The sequence below is a fragment of the Protopterus annectens genome, chromosome 1.part1, assembly GCF_019279795.1.
Source record: "Protopterus annectens isolate FY-2018-M chromosome 1.part1, PAN1.0, whole genome shotgun sequence".
NCBI classification, from domain to species: domain Eukaryota; kingdom Metazoa; phylum Chordata; order Ceratodontiformes; family Protopteridae; genus Protopterus; species Protopterus annectens.
In genome coordinates, this window is record NC_056726.1 from 1,134,824,652 (window position 1) to 1,134,842,350 (window position 17,699).

The 17,699-nt window shown below is 38.7% G+C and overlaps 1 protein-coding gene across 1 annotated transcript in view; it reads left to right on the forward strand.

Annotated features, from left to right (window-relative positions):
- Positions 1-17,699, forward strand: part of FAM83E (family with sequence similarity 83 member E) — an 867,932-nt gene that overhangs the window by 662,552 nt on the left and 187,681 nt on the right. The window contains exon 2 of the mRNA XM_044080329.1: positions 14,104-14,271. Coding sequence (XP_043936264.1) covers positions 14,104-14,271 — 168 coding nt within the window. The remainder of the gene's footprint in view (positions 1-14,103; positions 14,272-17,699) is intronic.

Genomic DNA, 17,699 nt, shown 5'->3' on the forward strand with positions numbered 1-17,699 from the left:
TGCATGTGTGGGTAAGGAAAGGGAGGTGTGAGTGTTGGATTTGTTGGTGTTTGTGTATTTGCGATGTGTATTTGTGTGCGAGCAAGTGAAGGGTGGCATGGTGAAAGTTTTTTTTTTTATGTTATGTGTGACCTCGAAGTTATTATATATATAGGTAGGGGGGGCACACCCCCCCCATGGGGGGTTCAGGGGGACTTGCCCCCCTGCTTATCTGTATTGTAGGGTTGTGTGGTCTGTGTGCTGTGGGTCGAATGGTGTGTGTGTTATGTGGTGTATGGTGTATGTATGTTCGTGATTGTGTGATTCGGGATTGTGGGTTTCAGATTTGTGAATGGTTCGACTTTACAGTCTGGAGTTACTGAAATTCGGGATTTCAGTAATTCGAGATTATGAAGTGAAACTGGTTTAGCCACATCTTTTCTTAACTCATTCACCAAACTTCATTCACCAAACGTTTTGTTTCTTCAATCAGTGCATTACTATAACCTCTATTTTAAAGTCCAGTACCATACCTTCCATTTCCCTAACAGCATCCCATTCTCAGTTCTTAATCTGCTTGCTGTCATAAACTGACCTTTAACAGCTCCTTTGATAATATGATTAGGATGCGTACTTTCTGAATGTACATATCTTACTGCTTGTATTTTTTTCTAATAGAGCACAGTATTAAGAGCGATATCTTGTTTAGATACCATAATGTCTAAAAAGTTAATACTATCATGAGATGATTTAACATTAAATACCAAAAAACCTGTCAAAGAGTGCAAGTAGTCTATGAATGAGGATAGCTCATCCAAACTACCCTTCCATAAGAAGAATACATCATCCACAAATCGTTTGAAAAAATAGCAAATTAGCATTTATAAACACTTCATTTTTGTTTATCAAATATAAATTTCTCCTCCTATCTAGCTAATACCAGATTAGCATAGGCATTGTGACTGGTGTGCCCACCAGTACACCTAGTTGCTGATGGTAAAATTTCTTATTAAATATGAATGCATTATTGTTCACGACACAATCCAGCATAGAACATAGCAATTCAACATTAGTTGTACCATACTGGGTATATGTATTCAAAAATTCCCTTATTGCTTCAATTCCATACTCATTGGGAATAACAGTAAACAGAAATTTAATGTCCATAGTTACAAAAACAATATCAGCACATGTATTAGTTTTTGACCATTTATTAAGTCTCAACAAAAAATCATGAGTGTCCTTAATATAAATACTACAGTCTTTTAGGAGATTAGCTAATTGCTTATCTAGATATTTAGACATTGCTGTAGTGACCCATCTCTTAAGTTCATAGGTAGGTACTAGGCTATCTGCCCGAAGGTATTTATAAGCCTAGCCAGAATGTGTTGTCTTTCGCCACCTCCTTACATTAGTTCCCTGTGCCTCTGTCCAGCAGAGCCACTGAAGTGATCCCCGGGTTAAACTTTCTGTTTCCCATCCACTCGTCAATGTTTCTCTTGAATAGTGCTAGCGAGGAGCTCTGCCTAATGTAGATTGGAATCCTGTTCCAAAGCTTGGAAAGTCTCTGGGACAGGAATCTATCTCTCCAGCACATCCTATTTATTGTTGTGGTGAGGTTTAGATCCCTAGAGCGTGTGGCTCAAGGGGATAAGGTTTTCTTTAGATGGAGCATGTCCATCAATTCTGGGTTGGACATGGCCTTGTATGTCAGGCAGAGATCACCTCTGAGCAGGCGGTATGCAACCGAGTACAGCTGGAGTTTCTTCATTCGAGCTGTAGAGGGCATCTGTTTGAGGCCAGTGATCCTCTTGGTGTGGTACTTCTGTGGTCTTTCCAGCTGTTGCAGGTGTCTTGTAAGGTACATCTCAAATGGGGCATTGTACTCTATGATGGGTCTGATGAGGGATGAGTAGAGGGGCACAATGTCCTCTTTTGATCTGGATGCAAACCCTTTTGTGATTAATTGGGCCACATAGAAAGATTTTCTAACCACTTTGGCAAAGTGATTATCAAAGGAGAGATTACTATCTACTTGGGTCCCCAGATTCCTTATAACGTTTTCCGTATTTAGGGGACTATCACCTGTGTGGTAGTCTGTGGGTACTTTGTTATTTCCAAAGGTAGTAACTATGCACTTTTTTGCATTTAGCTTGAGGCCATGATTTTGACACCAGGTATCTGTCTCAGTGAGACTCTTTTGGAGAATGTCTGTGTCAGCCAGTGAGTCAATTATAGCCTCTAGTTTGCAGTCGTCTGCGAACTTGGTCAGCCGTAGTCCTTTTGTGCTTGTCTGTACCGCTGAGAAGTATATGCCAAACAGGAGGGGTCCTAGTACTGAGCCCTGGGGAATGCCACTTGTAACCAGTTTAGAGTCAGACCTAGCTCCCACAAATCTCACCATGTGGGTTCTGTCCGTGAGCCAAATGGCAACCCATCTTGTGACATAGGGGTTTATGTTCAGGCTGGTGAGCTTGTCTATAATACCAAAATGGGGAATAGTGTTGAAGGCCTTTGAGAGGTCTAGGTAGGCTGTGTGTACCACCTTTCCATCGTCTATAGCCTTGGTAACTGTCTTAAAGAAGTCCACCAGGTTTAGGAGGCATGATCTGCCCTTAACAAAGCTGAACTGGGTAGGGTCCAGTGTTTGGAGGTTCCCAATGTCTCTGTTAATGACTTCCATGATGATGCATTCCATAGCCTTGTAGACCAAGCTAGTCAGGCTTATAGGGTGATAGTTCCCGGGGTCTGTTGTGGCTCCACTTTGTGGAGCAGAATAACCGTTGCTGTACACCACTCTATGGGTACGTAGCCTGTGGAGAGGCTGAATTTGAACTGTGTGTTTAGGTGAGGGTTAGTTAATCTTTGAGCTCGTGTAGGATGCAGCCTGGGACACCGTCCAGTCCCAATGATACTCCAGAGACTATGGGTCTCATTGGTGGTTTCACTAAGCTTTTGTGAATTTTAGGAAGTCCGTATATAAACGGAACTGTTGGATGGGCTAAGTAAAAAAAGTTATACATTTCTGGTGTTATCATACCATTTATTAACAAGTCATACAAATAACCTTTAACCTTTACTATGACATTGTTTACAAAACTCTTATTATCCTCAGAAAAGTTATTAGAATCAGACAAAAATTCGTTCATCCAACAGTCATATTGGCTAACATTCATTACTACTGTCATACCGCCTTTGTCCGCAGAATTAATAATTATGTCACCATTTAAACAAAGAGAAGTTAATGCTTCATATTCATTGCTAGTGAGGATATAGAATTTATCACCTTTTTGTTTGCTTAAAAAAGCCTCATAGATTTCCTGTTACACACATTTAAAATGCTTTAACTCTGGGGCTGTTACAGGGAATAAAAGTACTAGATCGCTTTAAAGCTACACGATCACATTCATAAGTATTCTTGCACAGTAATTTCAAATCCACATTTCTTGCAAACAGTCTCATTTCTGTTAGTAACTCATTAAAGTCCCCAGCAGAAAATGGAACAAATGAAAGCCCTTTACTTAATAACTGAAGTTGCGATGCACTCAAAACATAATATGATAAATTAAGTGCACTCTTACATCCTACAGTCACTTCATCTTCTTGAATCTCATTTCTTGCCCTACCTTGTTCTATTGTTTTTGTAGTCTCTGTTTGTCTTCTTCTTTGGGTATCTGCTTTCGACTGTTGCTTCTTCCCCTGGCTTTTTCTTTCACTACTATCGGCTGCTGTAGCTGAAAGCAAGTCTGCAACAAAAAATGTAATTGTTGGTGCTTCCATATCTCAAATTAGGTGAAACACCTGATCTCTTTTCAGACAAGCAGCTCTGAGGATTATTAGCTGCATTTACTTTCTCAGTAACAAGGCCAGTATCTGATGCTTGCCTAGAAACATATGTGAACCTATCCAATTCACAGACACCTTCACCACATTTCACCTGTCTGGAAATTAGAGGCAAAGCTTGTATGTTCAATTTGGCTCTATTAACTGATTGGCAGACTTTACTGGACACACGTTCTATCATTGGATAGGTGGTTTTTGGCCAAGAGAAGATACTTTTATTATTAAAGTAATTTATATCACAAAGAATTTTACATTTTTTAGTAGCAATAAGCCTCTCCTCAAATATTCTGAGACGTTCGAGCATCTCATCATGATCTTTTGAGACCATTGAGAATTCAGAAGCACTCAGTAACTTATTTTCCAAAACTTAAATCTCTGCAGCTAACTCTAGTTCATACTTTGAAATGAAGTCATTCATCAGCTGCATATAATCGGAGCTAAGATGCAAATTAAGTTCTTACCGTTTGTAAAGCAGGTTCTGATATTTGTTCTCATAAGTGGGCATTTTAGTGATTCTAACACCCCTAGGGACAATATTAAACTGTAGATATGCACTGAAACATAACCTCTGCCATTGAAGTTTTTTATAATATTCAACCTTAAATGGCAAAGTCCTTATATCCTGATGTAAACATAATAGGTCATTACTGTTAGAGTCAGAGTGCTGAATTTCAGAGGATCCAGCATAAATACTCAATAATGGATTGCTACCAACCGTTAAAAAGTTCCATAGTCTATCAGTTCCATTTCCCATACACGGGGCAGCATGAACCATAACAGCAACAGTAAAAGAGTGCCCAGGCTGTAAATCCATAAAATAATATGAACATGCTTCAAGGAGAGAACAAATATACACCAAACAGATCAATAACTCTCCTAGACAGCTGAAGGACTTCAAAGTACCCCAAATCAACAGTAAAAAAAAACAAACAGCTGAAGTCCAACATTCAGTATATACATATTATTTCCAGATAAACTCATTCACCAAACTTTTTGTTTCTTCAGTCAGTGCATTACTATAATGTGACTTAACTAGTATTTGTATAGTTATTTTAATTTGTTATGTACAATGCATTCTGTATTTTAAGTTGATTATTGATGTTAATTGGAAGTGTGAATTGATTATTTTTTTTCCTTATATACAAGGGAGGCATTGTCCTCATGCGCAGTACATTGAAAAAGAGTTTAACTCGAAAGCTCTGTGTTTTTTTTGTTGTGTTTTATTAAACGTATATACTGAATGGTGGACTTCAGCTGTTTGTTACTTTACTGTTGATTTGGGCTACTTTGAAGACCTTCAGCTGTCTAGGAGAGTTATTGAGTTATTCTCCATGATATATAAAATACAGTATATATGTCACTATTGTCTTGCTGAAATTTTCTACAAACAGGGTTCATCACATGACCAAGATCTGAGGATAATTTCAGTTCCAGCAGTACTACTCTCCTTTTATTGCTGATTCTATCTGTCCATCCTGGCCTATAAAGTGATGCCATGCTGCTGTAGAGAAGCAGTCCCATACGGCACCAAGATATTACAATGGGTGGTATCAGTCCAACACATCTGTGTCTTTGCACTGACAGGACTGGATTTTGGTGAGGAGTCCAAAGCCACAAAGAAATTTAAATAAACAGTAGCACACAACGGTGTGTAGTACACTTTAGACAGTTCCTGAATGGTGCTGCCCTTCTCTCCCTACTAAGCTCGTCACACTGCATGTAGCTCTTTCTTTAGAATGCTCTTGTGCAATTATCTTTCTGTGTGTTTGTCTAATTGTCTGTCTGTCCATCTATATCTTGGGGTTCAGGACCATAAATCCACTTTTTTCATACACAACAGTTGAGTTAATCACAGTCAAATAAAATTATATAAGACTAATTGAAAATTAGCCATAGAACACACAATAAATAGGTAAAAAAGTCTAGTAAGGCAGGGGGGCTGCACTCTTATCCACCAGCTTTAGAGTTGGCTGCCTCCCCCCAGACCCCTTAAAACTAAATATACCAATTATTTCCTACTTTTGGGTTAGAATGACCTCAGAATTAAAATATTTAGTTTATGGAGTATGGATAATATCTCCCATATCAGGGGGAACAAGTGGGATACAGCTCCCAAAACAAATATTTTTTTGTATATTTTGACATAACTGTCCTTCACCTTATTATTTCATTGATAAACACTATATAATCAATGCACTCTGTTTATCTCTTATTTCATAGTTATATGTAGCAACTGTCTTATCAAACTGCACTACCTATAACACTGCTCCTACCTTTGACTTGCAAAGAAAAAGGTCTGCTGAATCCCCTTTCAAGTGTGCTTTTGGGTATAATAGCATCCATACATGTCTCACATCTGTTCGAAATAAAATTTCAGAGACTGATTTTTTAACATACCCTACAGATTCTCATGTAATTTAATAGTGACTATTTAACAGGATGAGTGAAAGATTAGCTGTTTCAGACCTGCAGATTTTGACTGATGGCATAGCAGTGACTGTTTTATAACTGTAATTGAAATGTGTTGCACAATAATATTAACTACAGTTTCATAATCTATATTCAGTTTGTAATTGAAATGTGTCACACAGTAACATTATCTATAGTTTTACAATCTATATTCAGTTTAGAGCTTATTTACTATAAAATAGTTCATACTTCTGAAGCCCCATTAAAAAGTTTGGTCATATACTCTGCATACACACACACACACACACACACACACACACACACACACACACACACACACACACACACACACACACACAGCATACATAGATGCATACATATGTGTGTGTGTGTGTGTGTGTGTGTGTGTGTGTGTGTGTGTGTGTGTCTGTGTCTGTGTGTGTGTGTGTGTGTGTGTGTGTGTGTGTGTGTGTGTGTGTGTGTGTGTCTGTATGAAATATCTCTTCTGACAGTTTACACTGCTTATCATTCATATCCCATTTCATTAGGTTTAGCCCAATTATATATAAAATATGCATGTTACTGCAACCAGTTTATGTAGCTTGTTTTGCCCCATTTGTTCTGATTTATCTCCACATTAAAACCCTTTCTTATTCATTTGAGAACAGACTTCACCCATTTATGTAAGGCACATTTTCTGCTATCCTCTGGTCTACAAAACAGTCTCTAGTTTGAAATGTAATCTGAACAAACATAGCATTATGGGTACTTATTCTCTGAATGCCCTGAAACAATGACTACAGTATTAGTATGTAGACCATAACCTTTGCAATGCTGCACCCACCATGAACTCATCTCATCCCTGCTTAGGGATGTCTTTAGTAAAGATATACAGGTTGCAGAGTCTATCTGGGCACCACCTTAGGCTTCTAGATCCACCCATAATATGTACTGTTCCTTCCCTCATGATATTCATAGTGCTGTTGTTTTAATGATGAGGCATACAGCAAACAAAGAGATTGCTTGCCAATCCTCCACATGCTAAAATGAGGCCTCTTAGAAAAGCTCTATATTCTGAGAAAGGCTCAGCTACGATAACTTCTGTGTACTGAAAAATATGACCCATAGCTGAACTCTAGTTTCTATATTTGTCTGTAGGCAGGAGTGCAATAATTTTGAAAAAAAGAAGAAAATAAATCATGATCTTCCAAACTTAGCAAGGTCTTATGCAAATTAAGAGCGTTCTATAATCAAGCTGTAAGTTGAAATACTCCCTAAATAAATTATACTGGACAAATATATCACTTTAAATTGGCAATATTTTTTTTATCTTATCTTGTTAAAAAGGGAAAAGTGTCTATCTAGTCTTCTTCTTTCGGCTTTCCCCATTTAGGGGTTGCCACAGCGGATCACCTGTCTGCTCATGATTGGCAGTGGAGTTTTACAGTGTCGAGTTGCCAGCCCAGTGCCCAACCTACTACAGAAGACACACACATGCACGCACACCTAGGGCCAATTTACCTACAGCATGTCTTTGGGAGGAAACCAGAGCACCCGGAGGAAACCCACACGACCACATGGAGGACATGCAGACTCTGCATAGAAGGCACCCCAGCTGAGAATTGAACCAGAGAGCCTCTTACTGTGAGGCAGCAATGCTAACAGCTGCACCACCGTGGCTGCCCAAAGTGTTGATCTAGTGCCAGATGAATATCAAAGACTCTTACTACCTGCTGTTTTTTTCTGAAAGCCCTTTTTATTTGATCCACATTAGGCATACACAAGCTGTTTTAAAAATACAGACAATAAAAGCAACACATTGGCCTACTTTGCACTTTTCTTTTACATTATCAGATGCTGAACACTTTTTCCTATTTGGTGTTTGTTTGATACCTTCTAAGCAAGCAATAATGACTGACAGGGTGTGTTAATGTGTAATCAACACCCACCCAGGAGAAGGGACTTAATTACACATTAACACACACCCTGGAGGGCATTATTACTCTTAGAGAATGGGCTGTCTGTAAAATTGTTGTGTTATACTTACTTATTTTATTTATTACTATAAGGGACTGCGGTGGTGGTGCTGTGGTAGTGTTGTCGCCTCACAGTAAGACGTCCTGTTCGATTCTCAGCTAAAGCATCTTCTGTGTGGAGACATGCATGCAAGAATGGGCATACTTTTGTTGAAAGTTGTGCGTCAGAGCTGGCAACTCGGCACGTAAAAATCTACTGCCAATCATTAGCGGACCGGAGTTCCGCTGTGGCGACCCCTACCTGGGAAAAGCCAAAAGATACAACAACAACAACTATATTTTTTAAATATATTTTGATGCAAAATAGCTCCTCCTTCTAATGTTTCAAACTTGCGGTAGTATATGTTAATGGTGTTGGAGGAAGCATTTTACATCCAAAATATGACACCTTAAAAAATAACCAGGTATGTACTTTATTTTTGGTCCCTTACTTGTAAATCATTTGGTTCATTGGCAGTCATTGGAGATTGAAGTTACTAAATAATGACATACATTTGAGTTTCAGACTTTTATTTCCTTCAGAAAATTCATGCTAACACAAACCCTTTACTTAAGCAACTATATAATTTTATAAGAGCAATGATTAAAATCTCCTTCTATTCTAGAGCCTTTGTTCCCCATTTATTTTAGGCTTTTTATCCAGATTTCTTCAGCTGAAAGGCCCAAACCTCTTCACTGCTGCTGCTGCTGTCAGTAGTCATCTCACTCACTTGCTGTCTCTCACACCCACACCTCTACTTCAACAAATCAATAATAATGGACACCCTGTTATTCTAGCAACTTTCTAAGTTTATAAGAGCAATATTTAAAATCCATCCTTTTTTCATTCTTTTGTTCCCCATTATTTGTGCCTCTGTCCAGATTGCTTGCGTTAAGAGTTTGAGAGGTACGGAAACCTTGTAACTGATGCTGCTGCTGCCAGTGGAAAGCTTGATTGTTGTCATACTCTCTCACACACACACACGCACACACACACACACACACACACACACACACACACACACACACACACACACAGGCACACACACACACGCACACACACGCACACACACACACACACACACACACACACACACACACAAGCACACATATACACACACGCGTGCACACAAGCACACATACACACACACACACATGCACAGGCACACACACACACACACACACACACACACACACACACACACACACACACACACACACACAAACGCACATGAACAGGCGCATACACACACACAAACACACACACGCACACACATGCACACACACATATCACACACACATATACACACACACACTTTTTTCATTTATTTTTTTTATACTTGCTAAACAGCAAAAGCGCTGTTTCGCGTGTGCAAAATAATAGCTGACTTGATCTCTATCTCTTAGTCTCATACACACACTCTCATACACAGACATAAACACACACACATGATTTTTTATTTAAATTTTTTATGTTTTATTTTACACTTGCTAAACAGCTAAAGCACTACTTAATGAGTATAAAATAATGGCAGCTGTTAATTTTTTCTGTCTGAGCTCCATGGCGGCTTGATATACTGCCATGAAGTGGCAGACTCGTTTTTCATTGGTCTTTACTTGTAGATTAATACCCTGCTGGAGAATGTTCATTCTCCAATCAGGGTGATGATGTACAGTTCACCTATTCTTTAATGACTTCTTATTTGTCACTAGTTGACTAGTCACTTTTTGACTTCTAAGGTATAGTGTTCCTTTAATATCAATGGGCTGTTTCAGTGATGCAACAGCTGTACTTCTCTGTGGGACTTGGTACTGCAGGCAGTATCTGATTAATAGCCAGACTGCCTGCAGTAGCAGGTTCTGCAGCTGGAGTTGTGCTAAACTGTTTCGGAGCTGTAGGGGGAGGATAAAGACCAAAGGTATGGATAATTGGGTGGTGTCCCAGCTTAACCTATGTCTCATGTAGACATGTGCATTAAAAATAGAAGACATTTCCTGGTGGGCTAGTGGTCCTGCATAATCAGCGTACACCCAGGATGGGGAGGATGTAAGCATGATGGCCATGCTATATACTATGCCCGCATTTTCCCATCTGCCCTACAGGTGGCACTTCTGTGCAGAATGTCCTTACGACCATGCAGCTCTCTTTTATGGCAGGGATGTATATTATGTTATTGAAAAGCCATAATATCAAATGGCTTTTCATCAACCCGTAAAAGTTGAACTCTCATAATGGCGAACACCCAAATGAGCAAATTCTTTGCCCTGGGAAAGAAACCACTTGGTGATCCTTGTGAGTTTGCCATTTTCCCAACTGTAGTGCAATCTTGGAGTTGGTATATTTAGTAAGGGAGGGTGTGTAGTTTGTAGTAGGGCTAGCAATTTCTTTCCCAGGGAAAGAATTCGCTCATTCAGGTTTCTGCTATTATGAGAGTTCAACTTTTATGGGTCGATGAAAAGCCATTCGATATTACGGCTTTTCTATATCATAATATACACCCTCATGGCAGCTCTGGTATAACAAGTAGGCTGTCTGTTTGCAATACCAGAGCTACCATACAAATGCAGCTGTGGCATTAAGCAATATAAGTTAGACTAATAGGACCCACCAAGTTCTCTAGTAGGTTCATGTGTTCATGTTCTGCTAGGGCAGGTAATGAGATTCATCAGCACAGCATGTCTTACAATCTCATTACTCATTCCTACAGTAACAAGACTCGTAGTCATTCAGTACTTCAGCACTGAGAAGTACTAAACTGAGCTTACCCTACCCTCCTCTATGATGTCACTCTTGGTCACAGGAAAGAAAACCAAGTTCAGAGTAGAAAGATGGAGACACTTGAAATGTTATGTAATCCACCACAGCATAGAAACAGATTGTAAATTAAGTAATAAAATTGCAGGATAACAATACACAACAGCCTGCCTATAAATCCTAATCATTCACTCATGCCTTAAGTCACTCCCTCCACATTGCTTAAATCTGAATAAACATGAGGGCTGTTAGTCCACATTATGCAAATGAACTTGTTGAATCCCTGATACTAGAGACTCTTTTAGTCAACATGTTTATGTATAATGAACCAGAAATGAACATGAAAAACTGATTGTTTACCAAAGATGATGCAGGTTTTCATTTATATTGGGGGTGTGCAATGCAGAATTAATGTTTAGGGGGTTATATGGCAGACCAGCTGACCTAAGAAGTAAAGATATATCTCAGATTCATTGCAATAGGCTAATGAGAAATTTTGGCCATCAATCAAAATAGTATAGACAAGACATTACCATTTTTTGTTAGCTTCCTATTACTTCCTCAGTTCTAAATGCAAATGAAGTAAAAATATTGGATTTCCTTCACTACTGAATTGTTGGTAGTGACATGCACACTGGGTACACATTTTATTTCAACAACTCATTGAGGAGTCTTTCTTACTTTATGCTCTGTTGGAATTCACTCCTCGCGACCTTTGTCCTCAACCATTCTGGCCATGAGAAGTGACTGCTCTCCTTCTTAATCATAAGCTAGGATTCCAAGGAGTTAAGCCCACTCTCAATTCTTCTATATGAAGTTCAGGTCCTCAGCTGCCTTATGTGAATGAGGAGTGGTTGAGATCGATGCCTGATTCCAAAAGTAGAATCTGTCTTGCAGTGCTGAAATATTTCAAAGTTGCAGTTTGGAGAAGGCTGCCAATCTGCAATCATGAAGTAACGTAGTATCTCAGTGAAGCCAAAGGGCTATTTTGATGCTCTAACAGCTCTACTTGCAGGTGGTCTGGCTTTCTACAATTCAGTAGTTGCAGTAGCAATACCCACATACAGGTAGAATGGTTCAGAGAGTGCTGGGTACCCTGAGGGAGGCGGAGGGTGCCCAAGGTGCACAATCATGTGCTGTAAGGTCATGTGTCAGTCATTTATTAGTTTCAGTGGAGATACCATTACAAATGTGAAAAGTGATGATATTCCATGATGGACTTGTGGCCCATACATCCACCCCATTATGAAGAAGGTGACAATACATGCAAGTCAGAAATGCTACCTATCTTGCATACTTTCTGTGGACTATTGTACGGGTGGTGATATTGTGTAGGACAGCTGCTTAGATATACAGTTGCACCAGTCTGGTCCTGCATGTGTAGATCCAGACAGTTTTGGGTGGACTCAGGGAGTTTACAGAGGTCTCACCAGAGATTGCGTTGTACCAGTGATGAGTTATGAGATTTATTACAGAATATTTTATAATCTTGTTACATACTCCAGGCATAGTAGGAATCCTTTGTAATTCCTTTTACAGCATAATGAGGAATTGTTTTGGGCTACCCCCAGGTGATGCCATGTTTGGGACAAGGATGTAAATTACATTCAGGTTGTCAAACCTATATGGAGGAATCTTTCCATTAAACTTGAAATCTAGCCCATAGTGTCAGCACAGAGCTAAAATGGCCACTCTTAATCTGCCAAAGTCATATTTTTCAGACTACAACCCCACATCTCTGCAATTATAAGAATCCTTTATTTTTAAAGGATTTAAAAGATTGTGCTTAAAATGACAGGGCTGTTGGGGTGGTAAGGTGGTTATTTATTTGGAAGTGTCTGTACAAGTTGTGCTGCTGCTTCTATTGCAGAAAAATTAAGTAAATTATTTGTAAAAAGGAATATGTGCATTCTAAATTATGAATTCAGGGGCATACATATCTAGTCTGTGGAACTATTTTTTAACTGATGGTGAATGCTGCTTGTATTATGTTGTTGCACAAACCCCCTTCATGACACCATCTTCTGTTTTGTATTCTTTTTCTTTTTGTTTGAATTTTAATATCTTTAAATCTGTATGCATCCAATAACTAGATAATCAATATTTGAGAAATCAACCAAAAAATATAGGTCCCCAAAAAAGCTTTAGCCGTCACCCCCCCATACCTCTCCAGTCTCCAGTGGAGGAGCAGTCTTTTTTTCTAACATTGTTTAAGCTTTATTACTAGCATATATTCACAATGTCTGTGCAGTGCCTGTTGATACTATAAGGCCATAATTAGATTTGTGTACTATGTCAGACTAGACCTCTATGTAAGTGTCAGGATGCAGGGATCACTTTAAAGGTCAGACTAGACCTCTCTGTGTGTGTCAGGATGCGGGGATCACTTTAAAGGTCAGACTAGACCTCTCTGTAAGTGTCAGGATGCAGGGATCACTTTATAGGTCACACTAGACCTCTATGTAAGTGTCAGGATGGGAGGATCACTTTAAAGATAACACTAGACCTCTATGTAAGTGTCAGGATGCAGGGATCACTTTAAAGGTCACACTAGACCTCTATGTAAGTGTCAGAATGCAGGGATCACTTTAAAGGTCACACTAGACCTCTATGTAAGTGTCAGGATGGGGGGGATCACTTTAAAGATCACACTAGACCTCTATGTAAGTGTCAGGATGGGGGGAATCATTTTAAAGGTCAGACTAGACCTCTATGTAAGTGTCAGGATGGGGGGATCACTTTAAAGGTCACACTAGACCTCTATGTAAGTGTCAGGATGAGGGGATCACTTTAAAGGTCACACTAGACCTCTATGTAAGTGTCAGAATGCGAGAATCATTTTAAAGGTGGAACAGTGAGTTTCAATATTCATTGCTTCCTATGACTTCATTTTGCATAGATGCAGAACCACAGTTACAATTCTCATACTTCAGAGACCTTACTCTTTAGCACTGAACTGAATTTTATTTTCATTGTTAAGTTTTATTGCACTTCTAGTTCATATTTTTTTTCAATAAAAATATTTCTCAAAAACAGAAGTCATAATTGTTGTCATTACAGAAACAATTACTGCATCCATTGCCTTTTTTCTCTGTATTTCAGGTTATTGCCATAGTCATGGATACCTTCACAGACCCTGATATTTTCCAAGATGTTGTCGATGCAGCTTCTCGTCGCCGAGTCGCGGTGTACATGCTACTTGCTGAGCAGAACCTTAGCTCTTTCCTTCATATGGCAGACAAGCAAGGGATCAAACTGCTGTACACAGAGGTGAGTAACAACACATTATGGTGATGTATCAGTGGTTATGTATCTTGTCTGAAATGATACATTTATGTGTGTATTAACTGTTACATAACTCTACAGCAACATTATATACCCTTCCAGATATATGTGAGCAAAATCAGCATGATGTCTACTATATTGTCACATAACCATTTAAATTCATTCATGTCTGCTTAAAGACTGAAGAAAGTTACTGCCTTGAAATCTTTCTATAGTTTATGTTGTTCCCATTAGCCAAACAAAAAAAAATTGCTTTAGTGGAGCCTAGACTCCTTTGTTAGACCTCACTTCACTTTGGTATATATTCTGTCTTCATCTCCCCATATTCCAGTTGGTAGGTTATACTAGCTGCCTTCCAGAAGTTATCACTTCAGCTGTCATATTCCAGCTAAAAAGCTGCATATCACTCAGATCTGTTCTGGTTTATAGGCAAGCTGCTTTTGAGGGCCATTTTCAGCATAGCCAATTTGAAGAAAAGGTGAAGAATCAAACCCTGTATCCTGTGTTTCTAAAGTAAACCCATTAACCATTATGCCAAACTTAATTTGTTATCAGGAGCCATCTCGCATCTTGCATTTCAAGTACATAGACTATACAATCCTGAAATGTCTCACTAATAATACCCAGTGGTCTTTCCTAAAAGTACTCAGTGCACCAGATCATTTGCTGCTAGTATAAAGACTGGATCAAGTGGCAGAATGTCAGATATAGTGTGGTTTCAAAGCTGCTTACTAAACTATACCCAAGAAATAGAATAGGCAAGATACTTTCCAGAACCAAATACAATAAGTGAATGCATGCCACAGGAGGCAGTACCTAGTTGGGGCATTTCTGTTCACATCATTCAAAAACAACATGTGCAAGAACTGTCTGATCTAATTGACTGATGATTCTACCCTGCTATGTGTCAGTCTTAACATTCCTAATGCTCAGACACACCTATGGTAGCATGCATTGACCTGCAGTTGTGGCTTTCCCATGTAGGCATAATCACTAATTCCTTTAAAACCACAGCCCTTCTATTCTACTGCAGTCATAAAGCAAATTGCAAGTATTATTCACATTGTATAATTTTAATATATTGTAGTCATTAGTGATGAGAATGATTAATGATTAATTTTTTTTTAACATTTTAAGAAAACATGCTCCTAAACATGTTCTGCTAGGAAGATTATACTGGCTAAAGGGGCACCTTACAGCCCATAAACAGATTAAAACTTGCCTCACCAGTTATTTTCACCAGTTTAGGAGCAGAGGAACATAGTACCCATCCGGGGCAAGCTGTCACAAGGACCATAGGATGCTTCCCCATATGCACATTTAAGAAGGCACACAAAAGTTCTTAACTTCCTTTTCAAGGACTTAATAGTGTTAATCTCCCAAATTGAGCAGGGCCATATATGAAAATTTGTGTCTACCCAATCATCAAGCTTATTCCCCCAGCAGGTATTGTTTATGTTTTGGGTGTAAATTCAGGTCCCTTGTGCAGGTGTTTATAGAATCATTGTTTTTTCAAAGAAGTAGCTCAGGTAGGATTGTGTCTTTCTTGGCTTGAAAAAAGAATCACAGATCACCTCAGACCAGCATATGTGCTACTGAGAATAAAAGTCACGCTAATCTATTTTAATACTAGAAGAATCTAAGGACATTAATTTTATTGGTTAGAAATGTCTGGGGCCTTGATTTTACATACAAAATGGGGAACTACATGTGCTGATAGGTCTAAAAAGACAAGACTGAAGTGGTAAGATGACATATTTGGATCTTGAAGACATTCCCATTGAAAATAACTGAGCTAGATAGAAGGATGTCCTGACTATGGTGGAAATGTTAACCAACTGAAAGAGAGAGAGAGTTGTCCATATAAATACCCAAGTCTCTTATGACAGCCTCTGTCAGAAGACATGTACCATTTATAACATATCAGATGGGAATAGCTTTTTTTAACCAAATGCTACTATGTTGCACTGTTTTGCATTTAGCTTGCGAACCTTTCTGGTACATTAAGTATGTGGATATTCCAGACTTTTTTATAGCTGTTAACATCAGTGGATGAGCAGATATTTAGACTCCATCTTGCAGTCATCAGCAAACTTGGTTGACTACTCTTTTGAGGTATTAGCTTGGATGTCTGTAAAATACATGCCAAACACCAAGCACTGATCCCTGTGGTCCCCACTTGTGACAATTTACATTCAAATACAGTAAAAGCAATTTTCACATCTTGGGATCTGTTGGACAGGCAATTTGAAATGTAATGGACAACACAGGTTTTTACATTAATAAGTAAATGACCACTGTCCACAGGTTTCGTTTTAAAGAAGTTTACTAGGTTCACGACTCAGGAACTTTCTTTCACAAAATCTAACCAATTGCGATTTAGATGAGTTAAGTTGCCTATGAACGTATACATGAGTTCTGCTCTCGTATATTCCATGGCTTTGCATATATGCCTGGAGAGGCTGATGGGACAATGATTTTTGTGGGTCTGTAAAGGTTTCACCCTTGTTTAGGGGAGTCACAGCAACTTTACTCCAGGCACAGAGAACAAACCCTTTTGATAGGCTGAGGTTGAACAGTTTAAGTAAAGGCTTGAATAGTGCATATTTGCTACTGATGAGAATGCAGCGTGATATGTAGTCTAGTCCCATGAAATTATTATTTTTAGCCTTTTACAGGATTCTAAGACTTGCTCCAAGGTAATTTCAGGCTAAACTAAATTATTAGATGTAGTGAGGAACAACAATGAGGGTAGGTGGACACAGTTAATGCTACATTTGTGTAATAATAAATTGGCTCTATCTTTATAAGGAGAATGTGTGATATAATTGTTATGAATATGCTCAGTGTTTTGTTAGACATTATTCCTTAATTTCCTGGTATAACTGGCACCTTTAACTAATTTAAGCTCATACTTTGTTTTATATTTTCTAATAGTGCTATTAAGTTCCCTGTAGACATGCTTCAGTGTGGTCTTGAGGTTGGGGGATGAGAATTTCTTACAACTTCCCATTCCTTTCCGTATTTTGTTGTACTTCCAGTTCACACCCATACCTCCTTATGGCATCCTGACACTAACATTGTTAGTCTAGGATGTCCTGCAACAGAGAAATTAATCTTTGTTGGCCACGTATTCTATATATTTTTCATATTTTCATAACTGAGAGACCTACATTTTACTGAGGTGTATGATATGAAACACCAATGTGGAAGACAGGACAATTCACTGTCAATGCTGGTTTATATCACAAGGTACTAGAAATATTGTTTGCTGCATGTTTGTAATTATGAAAATAATCAATATTTTGATATGTAGTTAATATTTCAAGAACCAAGTGACTTGCAAATTGTTTCATAACATTAAATGAAACCTTACATATTGTTGAAGAAAACTGTTTTTATTATTTGCACTG